At 64.5% G+C, this 18480-nt stretch overlaps 1 protein-coding gene across 2 annotated transcripts in view; it reads left to right on the forward strand.

The window, feature by feature from the left end:
* The first annotated feature begins 2595 nt into the window (after window positions 1-2595).
* The window catches only part of COL5A1 (collagen type V alpha 1 chain), a 138263-nt gene continuing 122378 nt past the window's right edge, over window positions 2596-18480 (forward strand). For both annotated transcript variants that reach the window (XM_045082847.1, XM_045082848.1), the window contains exon 1: window positions 2596-3146. In XM_045082847.1, the coding sequence (XP_044938782.1) occupies window positions 3017-3146 (130 nt within the window). In that variant the 5' untranslated portion in view covers window positions 2596-3016. The remainder of the gene's footprint in view (window positions 3147-18480) is intronic.

Below are 18480 nucleotides of genomic sequence, written 5' to 3' on the forward strand. Positions count from 1 at the left end.
CCACCGCTCAAGCATGAGAAGGGCTCCCAGCAGTGGGAGGGCGAGCCAGGTGCTTAGATCCCTGCTGCAAAGCTCAGGGCATACCTGGACTGCCCCGCTGTCCCCCGGGCACTGTGGGAAACATTGTGACAGTGGCTGGGGTGCACAGATCCCTGGATGGTGGCAAGTCCCTCCCTTGACTAGAAGCACAGGCGCCGGGATGGGCGGGAGCAGAAGCATTAACTACAGAAGACACAGGGAGGACGCGTGCAGCGGGGGGGCCGCTCCCGGCACAGGTGGGTGACAGACTGGGCACCCCCAGGTCATGCTGAAAGGACCCTGGTGTCTCCTCACCACAGACTCTCCAGAGCCAAGAGCTAAATGCAGTTTCCACCGGCTCTTCATTTTAATCAGTCGCGGGAGGGCCGGGGTGGGGGCTGGGGGGATGCTGGGCTTGGGGTCACAAAACGTCACTGTTGTGTGAATCTGGATGAGGGGATCAACGTGTCTCGGGCCCGAAGGGCAATTGGTGTGAGAAATCTGGCTCCAGCACAGATGAGCTGGCATTTGGGGTGAGTCCCTGACCCTGCTGCGTCCCCTGGAGGGTGGCTGGCTGTCTCACCGTGCCCACCGGCATTCAAGCTGTGATCCAGACAGTCAAGTTCTCCTACAGCCCCAGGACGGTGGGTCGGGCCGCCCAGTTTGGGGCTTTTTCTTTGACTCCCTGGTGGGATGGAAACTTGCTCCCGACCCACCTCCAGGCTTGGATGGAGAGGAAGCCCCCTTCGTCAGCTCGGACAAGACCTCCCGACCCACCTCCAGGCTTGGATGGAGAGGAAGCCCCCTTCGTCAGCTCGGCCAAGACCTCCCGACCCACCTCCAGGCTTGGATGGAGAGGAAGCCCCCCTTCGTCAGCTCGGACAAGACCTCGTGCTCCTTGATCTCCAGAGATGGGACAGGATGCATCTGACTCATCTGCTCAGGGCCGTGAGCTGCCAACCTTCTTGTCCCTGCAGAGAGGGAGGCTGGGTGGGCGCCTGACGGGCCCACTGAGTGTCCAGGAGGGACTGCCCTGTGTCCTTGGGGGAGACGCTGGAACCCCCAAGTCTGTAGTGTTTCCCGGTAGCCAGGCCACTGACCTATGTCAGCACCCCAGGTCAAGGAGGGAGGCACGCTAGGACCCAGCCAGGGCTGGGACCCGGGGGCTCGGAAGTGTTAGGTGGAAGGTCTCATTAAGTTGCATAAAAGGACCAGCTCTAGCGTTACCAACACACACACACACACACACACCCCTCCCTCATACATAAACACATGCGTGCACACAGCTCACACACACTCTTCCCTTAATCATGTGTATGATTTACACAGGTTGCAAAAAACCCCAAAACACAAAAAACCCCAAAGAATGATAAAAGCCGGAAAGAACAGTCTGCTTTACTTAGCGTGTCTCGCGCACCTCTCCATGCTCTGTCAGCACGTGGGAGGGCACACGGGGTATAGGGGAACCAGCCAGGAAGCTGGCAGCCGCCACCCACCACCCACCTCAAGAAGCAACATGTGGCCGTCCCAGCCCAGTGAACTTTCCCCCGTATTTCTAGAATGGTGGGGACTAAGGGTATTTGGGGAGTGCCCCACCAGTCTGGAGATGTAGCTGGAGACCGGGAGACAGGCCCCTGCCCCGTCCCAGCACGCAGGCGGGAAAACTGTGGGCTGACGGGGGTGGGGTGGACGCCTCAGGGGCGCGGACAAAACTTTTGATTCGCCTTCACCCCTTCTCTTTCTAAGAACCAGCTCGGCAGCTCTCCCAGAAGGGAGGCTTTCTGGGCCTGGGGTGCAGATGGAAGGGGCAGCCCACTGCTCCAGGGACACCTCCCCAAGGCCTAAGGAAGTGAGGGGAGGCGCCCCGCAGCGGTCCCCAGGGCAGCAGGTCCTGGCCCCTACTCCTTTGCCTGCTGTCACCTCCCCAAGGGGCATCTTCTCTGGTTGCCTCTTGTGGCAGAGGGGTCACCAGTGAGGAGGGGGGTGGGGGGTGTCTGCCAACTGCCTCTGATGAAGACCCCAGATGCGCAACCTCCAAGCTCCTTCCGGGACCCTGGGAAGTCAGACCCTACTTGGGCTCCCGCGCCCAGTCTGCAGGGAGGGGGAAGGTGCAGGGCGGGTCCTCCGGGCGGGTAGACGAGATGGTCACAGTCTTGGGCGCCCCGATCTGGCAGGATTAGACGTTCAGTCTCCGCCCAGAAGACGAGCTCCGAACTCCTCCACGTAAAGGAAAAAGTTGGGCCGCGCTGCAACTTTTTTTCTTCTTTAACCCAAAGTGATCAAACCCGGGGTCGCGCCAGAGTAGCTCCTGGGGGTGGGCCAGGTGCGGGCACCCGGGCGGGAGGGGTCGGGGCCCCCGGGGGTGGGGGGCCGCGGGGCGCGTCCGCGCGCAATCGCGGGCCGACGGCGCCGCCCCCGCCCCGCGCCCGCGCCGGCCCCGGGCCAGCCCCTTCCTCGCCGCGACTCGCCCGCTGGCCCCACCCCCGCGCCCGCGGCGCCCAGTGGGAGGCGGGGGCCGGCCCGGCCGAGCGCGGCCTCGCGCTCTGATTTGCTGCGGGCGCGGGGGATCGACAGCCTCGGCGGGTGCCTTCCCGGCGCGCGGGAGGGAGGCGAAGGGGGGAAAAGCGCACGGCGCCCAAGGCGAGGTCGGCACTCCCGGTCCCCGCGGCTGGCGCACGACCTCGCTCGAGCGGAGCGTCCAGGGGAGCGGGTCGCGGGGCGGCGGCGGCGAGGAGGCGGCGAGAAGGAGTCGGAGGAGGCGAGGAGGCGCGGGCTGCGAGCCGAGTGGGGTCCCGGCCGCCCCGGGGCCAAGGTCGACCCCCGCCCGCGGGCGAGCGCGCCAGCCGGCCCCGGCCCGAAGCCGCCGCCACAAAGAGAACGCAGGCGCCGGCTCCCCATGACTTCCTGAAGCGCGCGGTCCCCGCCGAATCCGCTCCCGCCCGGGCCGTGCCCCGCGCCCCCGCGTGTCCCCGCGCGCCCCGACCCGCGCCCCGCCGGCATGGACGTCCACACCCGCTGGAAAGCGCGCAGCCCGCCGCGCCCGGGCGCCCCGCTGCTGTCCCCGCCGCCGCCGCCGCTGCTGCTGCTGCTGCTGCTGCTGCTGTGGGCGCCGCCTCCGAGCCGCGCAGGTAAGGGCCGGGCGCGGGGGCGGCTGTCATCGCGGCCCCGCCGGCCTCCCTGGCGCTGTCCGCGGGCTCGGGACGGCGCGGGCCGCCTCCCCGAAGGCCGGCTGTGAGCGCGGGGGACGGAGACGCGCCAGCGCGGTGCCCCGCGCGCCCAAGGGCCGGCCGAGGGGGCTGTCGCGCGCGCCGGGGCAGGACCCCGCGTCGGAGCAGCCAGAGGGGCTGTCCACGAGGCCGGCAAACTTTGTGCCGAAACTTAACTTCTCCCGCACACTCGCGCGGCTGCCCAACTTCCTCTCCTGGAAACGGGGAAGGGTCGCCCCCTAGAGTCACAGCCCGTCCATTCAGGCCGGGCTGCCGGGCAAGGGGACACTGGTCGCTGGTGGGGGGATCCCAGAGGCTTGAGCGCCCAAGCCCTGCCCTTCTCGCCCAGGCACACGCTAGGCCCGTCTGTGCTCTTCTCTGAGTCTTGCCATCCTGGCCACTAAGTGCCCCTCTGCCGGGGAGCCAGGAGCCTGGTAGACCAGCCCTGCTCCTAATCCCATCCCCCAAACCTCCTGACCCCCTGGGAGGCAGGTTGTGTGTGTGATGGGGAAGGTCGGGAAGAGTGGCTCAGATGGTGCCCAGATGGGGCACTCCTGCCAGAGGTCTCATGTGGAGGGAGCCCTCTCCCATGGGGAGTCTTACAGCTCCCCACTCCCTCCCACTCAGCCTCCGGATGGGACAGTGGATTCTAAGCATCACCTTGGTGATCACCTGTGCAATGGGTCTTCACACAGCCTCAGACATCAGCAGCCCCAGAACCACCCCCCCCCCAGTACCCATTAATAGGCGGGGAGACAAGGCTCGGGGCTGCTGGTGCCAGGTCAGGAAAAGTGAGGGGCACAGGGGTGGGGCAGTGGGCTCAGCTGGCCCAGCTGGCGGGAGGGAGGGCTCTGCTGCCTCCCCCTTCTCTCCTCTGCTTTGTAATTTGAAACCATGTGGGAAGAATCACTTTCCATGTTCCGCTGGCCAATTAAGATACTCTCTCCCTTTTTCCTGGCATGTTGAGCGTGTGGTGGGCCAAAGGCTATGAGCAGGAGTCAGTGTGTCCCGCCAACATGGGGCTGGGGGAGACACGGGGTGCCGAGCCTAGCTCTGGGGACCTGCTGTCTTAAATCCGGCATGCCAGTAACGTGCCCAAGATCCCGGGCTGACTCTGGGGATCAGCTGAAGATGGAGGACAGTCGTGGTCTCCAGGACAGTGGCCTGCAGCGCACTGGGGGATGTGGTCGGGGGCCCTGGGTGTTAACGGTGTCCTGCTCCCCAAGCGCGAGGGCGGCCCCTTGGAAGCAGAGGCATGGCAGAGGGGCCGAGAACTTGCACCGTTGGCTTTGGTCCGAACGGCACTTTGAAAGCATGTGAAGAAGTCACTTTTCTGAGCAGGTTCCTGACCTGCCCCCACTTCCCAGGGTGGGATGGGTTTTGAAGTCCGGGGCAGGGCAGCGCGGGGGTCCTTTGTGGGTGGCCAGGGCACCCCAGATGCTTGAGGCGGGAGCCTGTTCTCTCCATTTTGGGACTCGCCAGATGTTTTCCGAGTTTTCCCTGAACATGGCTCTTTTTTCCTACCTTCTCCTTGGCCAAGTGTGTGAAGGAATGAAAAGTAAGATTGCATTTGGGGCCGGTTAACGTTGTAAGGCACGAGGGAGAGTATGTGAAATGAAACATGACCCCAATATTTGGAAATTGAGGTCATCTCCTCAGCCCAGCATTGGGCGGCTCTGGTCACGTGACGGCTTCTTGCAGTAATTTTGTGGGCAGGGTTGTCCAAGTTTTGCGGGGCTTGACAGATGCGAAATGGTTAAATTCCCTCTGACTCAATCAAGTTGGCTGGAGAGACACCCTTTTCCATCCTTCCCCCTCGCCCGCCTCCCCAGAAGAGAACAGGCAGTGGGAGGAGCTCCGGGGTCCTCCTTGCCCTCATCGGGGTCCAGATTTCAGTGACAGGAGGGGCTGCGGCTGCGGTCACTGCCCAGCCCAGCACAGTGACCACCCGGCAGGGCCGCAGGCAGGAGTGTCTTCCTGGGGCCGGAGCCCAGAGGGCCTTCTCCTGTGATGTTGCTCCAGGGCCCTTTCTGGGGTGCTGGCCAGAGCCTGCCCCGATACCCCACCCTTCAGATATTTCTGGACGGCCACCGCGGCCACGCCCTTAGCCCAGCACAGCTGATGCCTGCCTGCCCCGCCCCTGCCTTCTGGCCCTCTGGGCCTGCCTCCTCCCTGGATCTCAGACACGGCTTGGGTGGAGCCGAGGGGGGCGGGGAGCAGATGCCCACTGCCCCCTGCCCCCCACTTAATAACAGGACAGCAGAGGCCAGACTAGCGGTGAGCCCCGAGAGTCAGGGATGAGTCACCAACACCCCTGAGGCACGCTGGCTGAGCCCGCACTGGAGCAAAGCAGGGTCCCTGCCCCTGGAGACCCTGGGCCCTGGTCACCTTGGTCATGGATGTGCTGACCCCTGCCTGGCCGTGTCATCTCACTGGACCCTCACACCGGCCTGCAGGATGAGGGACCCCAGATTCCGGGTCGCTCTGGCCAGTGCTTCTGACATGGCCACGCCTCAGTGCTTCAGACTTGGGGGGGACGGTGGGGGGCACCTCTTCACCTCCATTTATCAGCTCTCCCTGGGGGAGGCCTGGTGTCCCGAGCAGTGTGGGGAGGTCCTGCCCCCTGTGGCCCCAGGGTGAGGGCCGTGTTGCTTTTGCTCCCCGCTCCCTCCCCTCCTTCCTCCCTCCCCCTCCCCCTCCCCCTCCTTTCTTTTCCACTGGAATGCCTTCCAGAGGGACCAGATGGGCTGCAGTCTCCACTCTCCGTTCCTTCGCTTTAACTGGCCCTTCACTCATCCTCAAGACCTGGCTGGACCCGGAGGGCCCTCCCCGCAGCCGACCCGACCCAGAGGGCTATGGGAGGACAGAGGTGAAGGGGGCGGAGCTCCTCACTGCTGGAGCTCTTAAGTCTTCTGGGCGGGGGCACAGGGCTTTGTTCCACTCTTCATTTTTGTGCCAAGTGTCACGTGTCACCTTACATGTCTGGGAGGGCTGGCCCCACTGGGGAGATCTGGGGAAGCTTCCTGGAGGAGGTGATGCCAAACTTGGTCTTTCCCACCCTCTTCTTCCCCTTCCTTAGCAGGTGCCCTCCCCCACCTCTGGCTTTACTCTTGTCCCCCCCCCCCCCACCCCTTCTCGGCAGGACATTCCAAACTCTGGTGTTCGTGTTCTCTGGGGCTGCTTCCCTTGGCTGGAAAGCCCCTCATTAACTCGGTTGGCAAGGCGCCCCCAGCTCCGCTTGTCCTGGGAGGGCTGTGCTTCAGAAGAGGCTGCAGTGAGAAAGAGGGGGTCTCTGTGGGGTGGGGGTCATGGATGGAGACCTGGGAGCTTCCTTAACCCTGTCTGCGCCTGCATGCGAGGCCGGTGCCTGGAGTGGTTGGGTGAGTTCTGCAGACAAACTGACGGCCTCGGCTGCGGTGAGGGGGTGGCTTCTGGCCGTGACTTTGGGTTCTTGTGCTGGGGGACAGGCAGTTAGGTGTGGGAGGGGGTATCTGATCGCTGAACCCCAGGGGCGGCATGGACAGTTGCGGGGTTTCGCCTCTGAGACCTGCTCGGGGTGGCTGGTCTGGGCCAGTCACTCTGCCTCATCTTTCCTATCTGGAAAATGGGCCGAGTTGCTTTGAGGGGTGGCCATGAGGACTGCCCGCTGTCGCGTGCGCCCCGCGTAAGGGAGGACACGCCATGGCTGCTGTTTGGGTGGCATTTCTGCACGAGGAGCTGAGCAAGCGAGCATGCTGTGACCCCCGCCCCCCATCCCAGAAGTAGCCCGGCAGAGGGAGGTGTGGCTGTCCAAGGAGGCCCCATTCCCAGAGGCTCCCGTCCCCCCCCCCCCCAGGCTGGGTCAGTCTGTGCCCCTCATCAGCTCCACGTCGCCTCCTGGGTCATTTGCACGAGTCGCCTGGGACACGCTTGACAAGCCCCTTGGGCACATGTGCGTGTTTCTGGATGTATGTGTCGGGCATGTGCTCATGCGTGACATGCTGATTTGTGTGGGTCCATGTGTCTGTGTGTCCTGTCTCTGCATGTGCCTCTGTCTCGTGGTCTCCCAAGGACCTTCTGTGTTTGGGCAGCCCGGGGCAAGGTGACACTGACCTCCCTATCATGGGTGCCCCCCCCCAGCCCCGCCAGATGGGAGACTCGGAGATGAACCGTGGCCGCCGAGCCCGCTGGGGAGCCACAAGGTGGGGGTCCTGCAAGGTCCTGCCGGGCCCCATCCTTTGATGAGAGGCTTTTCCTCACAGGAGGGCGGCGATGAGATGCTGCAGTTCCTCTCCTCGTGTATGTGGGTCCCCCTGCAGAAGGCACTCCGGTGTCTGCACTCTGCCAAATGTCCCTCTTAAGATCTCTGCCCTGGCTTGGCTCCGGGGATCCTGAGATCCTGAAGGCGGAACCGGCTTTGTCTCTTGTTGCGGGCAGACCTGCAGGGCGGGGGCACAGCATGGGGAACCCCGTGTGGGTGATGCTCAGGCCAGCCACACCCCAGCTCCACTCCTACCAACTGTGCGTTTAGCACCCCCGTGCCTCAGTTTCCCTACTTTTAAGTGGAGGGTGACAGTCCTAAGTCCTGCAGGGCTCTTTGTGGGGGTTCGGTGCGTAGCATGGAGCGAGCCCAGTTACCAGTGTGCGCCCTTCCCAGATCCCGAGGCCGCCCCAGGCAGTGGCTGTGGGGTCCTGCTTGCCGGCTGGCTGCGTGACCGGGCCCCTCTCTCTCCCGTGGACGGTCACACTAGCGCCTCCCACATGGGGGAAACAGAAGAAGTGGTGACACAGGAAATGTGCCACTTTTTAGACTGCTTGCCGGGACATCCGTGGTGCTGAGGCCAAGGGGCGGAGGAAGCTCCCCTTCCTCCGCGGGCCACCCCCACTCTGCAAGGAGGAGTTGAGTCCAGAGATGGGAATGGACCTGCCCACATCCCCCCTCCGCGGGACTCTGGTCTTCCGCCTCCGTGACGGGACCACGAGTGACGGCAGGTGCCCTGGACATGTTCACGCTGGGGGGCGCGCAGGTGGGGGCTTTGCCGGCTCAGATGCTGCTCGGTGCTGGCGCTGTCCCAGGTGGCTGGAGGCCGTTCATGGGACGAAGGAATGCTCGGCCGGCCGTGCGGGGGTGTATGGCCGTGAGGGTGTGTGTGTGTGGCTGTGTGGGGGTGTGTGTGGCCGTGCGGGGGTGTGTGTGGCCCTGAGGGGTTGTGTGTTGCCGTAAGGGGGTGTGTGTGGCCGTGAGGGTGGGTGTGTGGCCGTGCGGGGGTGTGTGTGGCCCTGAGGGGTTTGTGTGTTGCCGTAAGGGGGTGTGTATGGCCGTGAGGGGGTGTGTGTGGCCGTGCAGGGGTGTGTGTGGCCCTGAGGGGTTGTGTGTTGCCATAAGGGGATGTGTGTGGCCGTGAGGGTGTGTGTGTGGCCGTGGGGGGGTGTGTGGCCATGTGGTGCGGGTCATGGGGGTCACTCGGTCTGAGGCATCGCTGTCAGCTGTGACTCACCCCGCGTTTTCTGGCAGAGCCCAGCCTCCGTGGTAGCCCCCGTGAGCCGTGAGTGTCGCCATTCCTCGGGGCCTCAGGTCCAAGAAACAGAATCCCAGTCTGACCCACTTTCCCCAAACTTCCATGGCCCAGAGCGGCGGGGGCGCTGCGATGTCTCTGAGCGCCCGCGCGAGGGTCCTGGGCTTCCAGCACCTGCTGGGCGGCCTGTGCGGTGCGGCTGGTCCTCGGTCCTCGGTCCTCGGGGCCAGCGCCGTGGCCGCCGGGCCGCAGGGAGCTCTGGTCACTGCCGGCCGCAAGCCGCGTGGGCGCGCGCGGGCGGCCGCGGTGGCCGCGGGGCTGGAGCTCTGGAGAGCCGCGGTCGCACGCGGACAGACACCAGGACAGCGCGCGCTTTAACGGCCCCGCAGGGCGGCCGCGGTGGTCTTCCGCCCCGCGCAGGGTGGCCGAGAGCGGCCGCGAGCAGCTCCGGCCGCCGTTCCCCCCGGTGGAGGGTCCGAGGCCCGCGGAGAGGCTGGGCCCTGCGCCCGACGGGTGGGGCCTCCCGCGCGGCTCCGATCTGTGCCGGCCCCGGCGGCGGGTGCGCGCGCGAGCAGCGGGTCAGCGTCCGGCCGCCTGGGAGCCTCCGGGGCAGCGGGGGACCCAGACTGGCACCGCACCGGGGACTGTCCCGCAGCACACGGCGCAGTTACTGCAGGTGGGGCTGCAGGTGGGGCTGCCGCTGGCCAATCAGAGGGGAGGCACCTTCGAGCCCCGAGATGTGCTGGCCAATCAGAAGGGAGGCCCCTTCCAGCGGGGGCGGGGGAGGGAGCACTGGCCAATCAGGGGGGAGGCACCTATCAGCCCTGTGGCGCGCTGGCCAATCAGAGTCCAGCCTGTTTTGTCCGGCCCGGAGGTCGCTAGAGGCCAGCCCTGGCCGGGTTTGAAGCCAGGCGCAGGCTGGAGGACGGAGGGCGCTTTCCCAGCTGCGTCCTTCGTCTGGTTCCCGGTCCTCTTCAGTGAGACGCCGGCTGGGCTCCCCCCAGCCTGCGCTGGGTGCGCTGGTCCCACCCCGCAGAGGCGCACGTGGAGGCTTCGCAGACGGCCGGTCCCTCGCCCCCGAGGGAGAAGCGGCCTCCTGAGGGTGTGGACCGGGAGTGGGACGGGGAGTGGGACGGGGAGTGGGACCCGGAGTGGGACCCGGAGTGGGCCCGGGAGTGGGACCCGGAGTGGGACCGGGAGTGGGACCCGGAGTGGGCCCGGGAGTGGGCCCGGGAGTGGGACTGGGTGTGGGACCCGGAGTGGGACCCGGAGTGGGCCCGGGAGTGGGACCCGGAGTGGGACTGGGTGTGGGACCGGGAGTGGGACCTGGAGTGGGACCTGGAGTGGGACCTGGAGTGGGACTGGGTGTGGGACCCGGAGTGGGACCCGGAGTGGGAGCGGGTGTGGGACTGGGTGTGGGACCGGCGCAGATGCTGGTGCGGGTTGCCTTTCTCCACACCCGGGGAGGAGACATTGACAGCTTGAGGCTTTCCTTCCTGTCTTTGTGCGGGAGAACGAGGTGGTGTCCTGCGCACGGTGGGTGGTCTGGGAGCCTTGGCCTCGCTGTCTCTTTGATCTGATACTGGGTTGGTCAGGTCCCACCATAGGGCGCCTTGCTGAATGTCAAGGCCTTCTTGCGGAGGACAGCCCAGCAGCTGTGCACCCAGTGGGCCCCTGGTGCCCTTTCCCACCTGGATGGGTTCTTGGAGCAGGTGCCAGGAGAGCCGGGAGCCCGGAGATCTGCAGGGGGCATGCAGGGAGATGGGGACGAGGAACGGCCCCCTCTCATCCCGGGAGCTCCCTTTGGTTGCGGGAAGGCTGAGCCCTGTTTGGGCCTCGCCTGTGTTCCGGGTCTGTGGGGAGAAGTGACTGGGACCTCTTTCCTGTTATGTGTTCCCTGGAGACAGTGTGCAGTGCTCGGGGGGCCCCAGCTTGCTCCGGGGGAAGGAGGTGGAGGAGGTGGTCTCTGGTGCCAGCGCCCCGCAGAGACGCTGCTGTCCTTCAGAGGAGATAGTAGGGGCGTTCCTGCTGCTTTTATGCAGAGGAGGAAGGGACCCCAGCTTCCAGGTCCTCTTAGACTGAAAATGCTCGCCCCAGAGGGCAGGAGCGACCAGGCCTTTCTAGGCTGGAAGCTCAGGAACAGGGCTTCCGAATGGGGTTATTTTCCAGGGAATTACTCAGTTATTCTGAGTCTTAGTTTAGATAAGGGCCCTTTAGCGCAGCAAGTCCTGCTTGGACAGTGGCTATATTTCACTGAACTCGGGGAACCCACACGGGGCCTCTTGAACACCCAGGGTGGTGGGGCTAGCATGGGGGGCTGTGAGCAGTGAGCTCCAGGGAGGAGCTGGAGTCAGCCCAGAGTGGGGGAGGGAGGGGCTGGTGGGGAGGCCAGAGCTCTCTCAGGGTCACCCTTTCTCCCTGGTTAGGTAAGTTGCAGGCTTCAGGATCCGTGGTGGTGTGTGTGTGTGTGTGGGGGGGGCACCTACAAGGGGAGAAGGGCCAGGAGGGTCCCCACTCCCACACCTGCCCTGCTTTCTTGGCGTGGTCCCACCTTCAAGAAGCAGTGATCAGGGCAAATTTGAAGGTAGCATAGCAGCTCCCCACAATCCACGGGGGTCGACCAGTGTTTGCCCACGGCTAACCTCATGCCATTCAGCCCCCCCCTACTCCTCTGCACCCCACGGACTGTGCCACTGACCCCCAATGTCCCATCACACTCAGTTACGACTCTGCCCAGCACACTCAGTGTGAGTCCTTCCCTCTCTGTGCTGTGTCTGTGCAGGACCTGAGGGACACGGAGATGAGCTCAGAGCTGGTGTCCTGGGTCAGAGGACCATAGCGTTGCACGTAGGGGGGCTCCTCGCTCCCCTGGGAGCTGGAAGGGCAGGCGCCTGCATCTTGCCGATGCCAAGGGCCCAGGCTCCCTGCCGAGAGCCCCTCTGTGTGTCCCAGTTTTCCCATCTGTGAAGTGGGCACAGGAGCACTGCCTGTCTCAGAAGCCTGCTGGAAGGACGGGAGGAACTGGCCCAGGAACTGCCTGAGGACCGTCACAGCGCTGCTTCTCATGGTCCCCGCTGCGGTGTGTTCAGTGCAGGACACGAGTCTGGGGCCTTCGTGTGGGTAGATGGGGGGCAGCTCATTCAGGCCTCAGAGCTGAGCCCCTTGGGACTTGCTAAGGTGCCACGGGAGAGAAGGCGGCACCCTTCGGTGTCCTCTTTAGGCCCAAGGACGATGTGGGCCAGGCCCATGGGGCAGGCTCTGGGCTCTCCACCTGCTCCGGGCCCTGAGTGGGACACTCGCAAGACAGGACACTGGGTGCCCTCTGCATGTGCGACTGTTTCCCCGGGGCTCTCAGGCTGCTGGGGCCAAAGAGCAGAGGACAGGGTATGGCCAGGCGTGGCCCAGCCCAGAAGCTGGGGCTGAGGACTGCGGGGACACGGGAGGCCTGGCAGTGGCTTCAGCTGGAACAGGCCTCCCCCCACCATCGCCCCACCCCCAGGGATGTCCTGGCCCCAAGGGCTGGTCCTGAGACAGCCGCTTTGCTGACAGTTTGCAAAGGGCTGCAGCTCCCTGAGTCTGGGACCCCGGCCTGGCAACTTGGTGGTTTCTGGGCTTGACTGGGAGCTGGGGGGACGGGGGGAGCAGGTCTGCTTTCCTGTGGGGGGGGGCTGTGAGCGGGCTCAGCCGGGGATCCCCCAGGACGAGAGCAGAAGATGGAGCCCGGGCCTGGGCCTCCTCCGGGGCTCCGTCTCCCTGTGTGGGGCCAGCCCCCGTCCCTCCTGCCGGCCACCGCTCCTTGGAGTTTTGAAATGAAAGTTCAGGAGAAGAGGGTGGGAAGCCGATGAGTCAGCACGCAGGACGAGGCCAGCAGCTTCGGAGGCCAAGAGAGCAGGGTGTGGCCCCTGGCTGTGGGACCTCCAGTGCCTCACTGGACCTCTCTGATCCGAGTTAGCTTACCTCCAGCTGAGAGGCAACGGCAGCACGCAGAAGGGCGGCCGGGGGGATTTGCGGATGTGCGCGCGTGGCCTGTGTGTGGATGCAGAGCCCGTGGCGTGCTGTCCTGGACCCTGCGTTCAGGGCAGCAGGGCAGACAGAGTCATGCGAATAACAGTAATGCCTGTGGTCAAGGTCGTCAGTGCAGTTACTAGCAGGTCGTGAAAGCACCGTATAACCCTGCAGTTCTTTTGTGCCGGTGGTTAGTACTGGCAGAGCTCGGGGAGGCAGGAACCGTCAAGGGGACAGTGGGGATAAGGCTTCTGGGTGAGGATTCAGGGCTCTGCTGGACTTGACGGGTGGCTGGCCAGTTAGTGCAGAGGGTCCAGCTGGTGATGGGGGCGAACCCAGGAGAGGTCGGTGCATTTGACAGGTAATACTCCCTGGGGGCTGCCGTCCAAGGTTCTGCACTGAACACTGAGGAGCTACTTTGTCGGGGTGTGGGGGCGCGAGGCCCGAGAGCAGACAGGCCCGGGCTCCTGCGGAAGGAACTGGAGGTCTTTCTGGGACTCAGTAAGCCTCTGGCCTCTGGCTTCAGGGTGGTTTTGCTGGTGAATCCACTCAGAACTGGAGGGCTTGGGGGTTCCTGGGGTTGAAGTCTGCTGAGAAGTGGGGAGACCAGACCCCTGGGGTGGGCTTTGCTACCCGCTGTCCTGCCTCTGGGAGGGGAAGCCCATGGTCTTGGATCTCCACCATCGGGGGGATGGTGGGTGAACCTCGCAGATTCATCCTGGGACTTGTAGCCTGGAGGTCTCAGGTCTGTCGCGGGGTTCCTTCTGTTCCAGGAGGGTTTGTGGCCACTGTTGGCCAGGTCCCTCTGGTGGCGGATGGCACCCCGGGTGGAAAGTGCCGGAATCCAGGTTCCAGCGCTGCTGGTTTTCACCTGTTCGCCACAAACCACAGCGTTTCCAGCTTCTTAATGCCTCCTGCTCACCAGGAATATAGTGAGCGCTGCTTCAACTTGCAGACACTCCCCGTTTTCCTTATGTCACGGTCTCCCGTTGTGTCCGTGCCACCAGGGCCCGCTGGCGGAGAGGAGCATGCCGGGGGCAGTGTAGGCCGGGGCCGCACTGTTGGGCCCCCAAGCTCCGAAGCAGCCCATCTTTGCTCTCCCTGCAGCGGCCTGGGCCCGTCCGTGTGGACAGGTGCCCACCTCCCCTTCCGGGCCCGTCCGATTGTAGACGGTACCTGGCCCTGGGAGGCTGCCGTCCTGGGCTGGAAGGCGCACGTCCCCACAGGAGGGTGGGGACGTGGGGACAGTCCCTTTGGCTTGACTCTCCTGTTCGTTCTCGGGCCTGCCCGCCATTCTGGTGGGCCGCAGCTCAGCTGGGGGGCCTCAGGCTCTGGGCTCAGGGGGCGTTTGCAGCACCCCACGGGCGTCTCCTGGTGACCGGCCGTAGGCAGAGCAGGAGGGAGGTACGCTTGATTGAGAAGCTTCTCTGAAGGTAAAGAGTGAGATTCTCTGCGGCTTTTTTCCGTTTTTGCACCGTTTTGACAGAGTGACACCTTCCAAGGTGAGGGGCTCCTTCATTCCATGTGCTGGAGCCCGAGGCCCGCAGAAGGCTCGGCACTGGCGAGCGGCCGGTCACGGCCTCTAGGATATTGGGTCTCAGCTACGGGGAATCTGATTCCGTGCAGCCTCTTGGGAACAGGCCCCGGTGTGCAGAGCTAGAGGTCAGAGAGCAGACCTCACGGCGGGGGGCCGGGGGGGCTTGGCCGCCTCCTTCTTCTCCGGGGCCTTCATCCCCGCAGCGGGGGGCTGGCGAGGGGAGGCTGGTGAACCCCGCTGGCCACCGCGCGTGACCTCTCTGCCCCCTCTGGAGGAGCTCTGCGGGGGTAGGTCTCGGGGCCTGTGCTGGGCCGTGGGGAGAGCGTTTGTAGGAGCGGGTGAACTGCCTGGTCGGAGTCCGTTTTTCCAGGTGGGCCTTGCCTGTTTAGTACCAGCGGACACACGAGGAAGGAGACGCGTGTGGATCGGTGCCCGCCGGCCGCAGGGTGTAAAGATAAGGCTGCGGTCGCCTTGAGCGGCTCTCCCCTCCCAGGGCCGTGGCGGGGGGGGGGGCAGCCCTTCCGATGTCCTTAGAGTTGAGCTGGTGTGGCTGAGCTGCGGGGGAAGCTGGGCCAGGACCCGACCCACATCTTTAAACCATTAGCGTTTTCGTGAAGGGGAGTAAGCCCCTGAGAACCAAGCCCCGGGGCCCGATTTCTGAATCCGCCTTGATCTTCCGAGCATGGTGCCTAGGATGGATCCGAAAATCCAGCGAGAGCGCGCAGGCGTGCCAAGGACCGGAGCAGAAGCCTCTCGCCCATGGTTTTCTCCTTGGATGGGTCACGAGTCCTAGAGAACCCTTCAGCCCCTCGGACGACTTGCTGCTTGGGTGACGCAGCCGTCCTGTGTGCACGGGCCGGACGGATTCAACCTGGAGAAGTTCAGGGAATCTGAATTTATTTGAAACCCAGGGAGGAGGGCTTATTGCGTGTCTGTGGTCCCGGGCAGGTCTGGTGGGGGGCCGCGTCCAGAGGCAGAAGTCCACACGGCCCGCGCTCGCGGCCACGGCACAGAAGACCCAAACCTCGAGACCAAGTACGGGGTGGGTTCACCCAGAGTCCCTACTAGACACGCGGAGACCCAGGTGGGGCTTGGGTGGCCGGTGCTGCACCTCCTGGTGCGACCTGGCTCCCCTGTGCCTCAGTTTCTCTGTGTGTGCAGCGGAACTGGGCTGCGACCCTCACAGGCTGAGACTGACAGTTCAGGAGGCTCGGTGTGCAGTGGGGGAAGCAGGTGGGGGTGGTCTCTGGACCCTGTGGGTTTGCAAGGTGCCCACGGTGTGGGGGGGGGCGGTCCATAGATGCCTGTGACCTTGAACGGAGAGATCTTTACAGACCCTCAGGGTGTTGGCCGATGTGTTTGGTCTTCCAAAGGAGGTTGGGCCAGTGTGGAGGGACCTGGGCTATTCTGGGGAAGGAGCAGGGTTCCGCAATGGCTGGCGGAGGCGGGGACTCGGGGTGCGAGTCCCCTGTAGGGGTCAGGGAGGGAGGACGGGGAGGATTTGGAATTTGGTCATGGACGAGTGGAGAACGCTCTGCACTCCGGACCGGAGTCTGTGCACCCAGCGCTCCGCGGGACCGTCCCCCCCCCCCCCCGACACTGATCTGTGCAGCGGCTGAGCATCCCAGGCCTCTCGAGGGACCCCCTGCAGATGACCTGTTTGCGGCAGGTGTGAGTGAGCGCGCAGGCGGGAGCACCGTCCCGGGAGCACACAGAGCTGCCCGGTGCCCCGAAGTCTCCCGTGTGCCGGGCATTTCTGCCGGGATTGCTTACGTCCAACCACCCTCGCGGGTGGCATTGTGGGGATGCGTCCGGTGACGCAGCCAACAAGGAGCAGACCTGAGATTCGAGCGCGGCTCTGAGTGCCCCGGCCGACTGCTCCTCTCTGTCTTCTGGATGATTTCTCAGCTCCCACCCGGCTCCCCAGCTGCCATCCCTCCAGAGGACTCTTTCCAGGTCTGTCCACCTCAGACTCCTTTAATTCCCGGTAAATAACTTCCGGAAACCCCGTCAGCCCTGCTTTGGAATTCCGTAAACACCAGCCGCTCCGCCTGCCTCCTCCAGATCAGGACTGCTCTGGGCCCGTACCTCAGACGGCTTCTGTCGCGCAGGCATTCCTGGGGGTGACGGGCTTGTTCCAGTCGCCATAAGCGTCTCGCCTCCCGCCCGCCCGCAGAGCCCTGGATCCGGGGCGCGACGCCCTGAGCCACCTCCCCGGGCGAGCCTGGGCCGGCTCCTCCGTGTGCCATTCCCGGCTCTCCTGCTCCAGCCCTCCCCAGGCTGAACTTAAGCCCCAGCAAAGGCGCTGGGCTCCAGGGCTGAGCCTTCCTCCATAAACACTGAAGCCTGGTCCATATCTTGGCAAGAAAATAAGAATGAAAATCCTCCAAAGGGGGGCGGTCTGGTGTTTTTCCAGCCCCTCAGTAAAATAGTTCCTGGTCTGATTTGTGCAGCAGAGTAAACAGCCAGGGAGTGACTGCTCCCCAGAACGGCCGGGGCAGCGCGCTGCTCTGGGCAGCCCATCTCTGGGGGATGTCAGGCTCAAGGCGCGCACATTTTTCTCGGACGACTCATGCCGGCTCTCCCTCTCGCGGCCCCTTCCTCCCGCGGCCCCTTCCTCCCGCTGTGACTTCCCAGCGCCTGGGGAAACTCCGGCTGCCGTGTCCGCCCAGCTGGGCCCAGCTGTGCAGGCTCGGCTCCCTCTCCGCACCCTCCCACACGGTGCTGTGTGCCCAGGCCCCCGGGAGATACAGCCCCGCTGCGGGCCTCGGGACGGGGGCTGAGCGCCAAGGTGGAGAGTGGCGGGGCTGGCAGTGCCCCCAGGGGTCCCTCTCCACCCTCCTGTCCGGTGGCCCCAGGGCCCTCATGTCCCTTTTGCGTCCTGATCCCGGCATTAGCTGTCCCAGCGCTCGAAGGAGGGGGCCGTGTGGCAGCTGCCCACTTGGATGGGAGAGAGAGGGCTCTCACGGAACATTCTGGCTCAGACACGGTGCCCTGGGTCTGGCATTAATCACATCTCTGCTGGGCCACAAACTGCGTCCGAGCGTGTCACCGAGCTCCAGAGCTGTGAGCGAGGCTTGTGTGCCCAACGTTGAGAGACTGCACAGCTTTGCCACGGAGCGGGGGGCTGAAGACAAGCCCTTCCTAGAACGCAGTTCAGCATTTACAGAGCTCCACAGTCTACGCACTGCAGTGTCCTGAGAATCAGATGCTGCGCCCCTGGGACGGCACACAGCCTGGGCTCCCGGTCCTGTGGTCAGTGCACAGTGACCCCGGCTTGCCTCCCTTGTGCTGCCCGGTTCTGACACCCCAGGAGGGGAGGGCAGTGCCTGTGGGGTGCTGGGGACACGGGGTCAGAAGTCAGTTGGGGAACCCCCTGCTGGTGGCCTGGGTGAACCAGGCCCCTGACCCATCTGGCTCCATGTCCCCCTCCACGTCCTTCCCCAGCCCTCCTGGGTCTGCACCCGGGTGCTCCGAGGGCGTGTTGGGGCCAGACTGCCCGTTTGCCCGGAGTCGGGACTTTGGGTGAGTTTGTGCTGCCCAGGGTGTCAGGGGACCCGTGCAGATGCCCAGAGGAGAGGCCAGGATGGGTGGAGAGGGGTGCGGCCCCTCCTTAGAGGTCTGCCCCGTCTCTTCTTTCTGTAATTCTGTTTTTTTTTTTTTTTTAAATGAAAAAGGATAGATCTTTCATTAGAGTCATTTTGGAAAACGCAAAAAAGTGCAGAAGACAATAAAAATCACTCATCATTCCAAAACGCAAACTCTGTTGGGTTGAAGCCCGAAGAGTGAGGGTGGAGGGAAGACCAGGCGGCTGGCCGGGAGATGAGGCCGCCGCGGGGGCCTCGGCCCACAGCCCCACCCCTCGCCCCACACCCTGCGTCCTGTCCACGAAAGGGGCGGCCGTGGAGTCCCAGCACAGCTCATCTGGGCTCTCTCCCTTCGCTTTATAAGGACAGCCCACTGCTCCCTGACACGACGGCTGTAAAAAGCCCAATTCACGGGCAGTGGCTCCTCTGATTGGACCGCGGGTCATTTCCATTTTTGATACTGTAAGTGCCCGGGCATTCCTGAAGGGGGAACGCCTTGGATTTTGCCCGAGCTGCTTCCATCCCAGACACCAGGGTGTCCGGTCTCCCCAGGCTGCTCCTGGGTGGGGGGCGGGGCTGGGCCAGCAGAGACCCTCCCCTCTATGTGGGCGGTGAAGGGGGGCTGGGCAGCC

Source organism: Mustela putorius, unplaced genomic scaffold (genome assembly GCF_011764305.1).
Source record: "Mustela putorius furo isolate JIRA1106 unplaced genomic scaffold, ASM1176430v1.1 tig00000596_pilon_pilon_pilon, whole genome shotgun sequence".
NCBI lineage: Eukaryota > Metazoa > Chordata > Mammalia > Carnivora > Mustelidae > Mustela > Mustela putorius.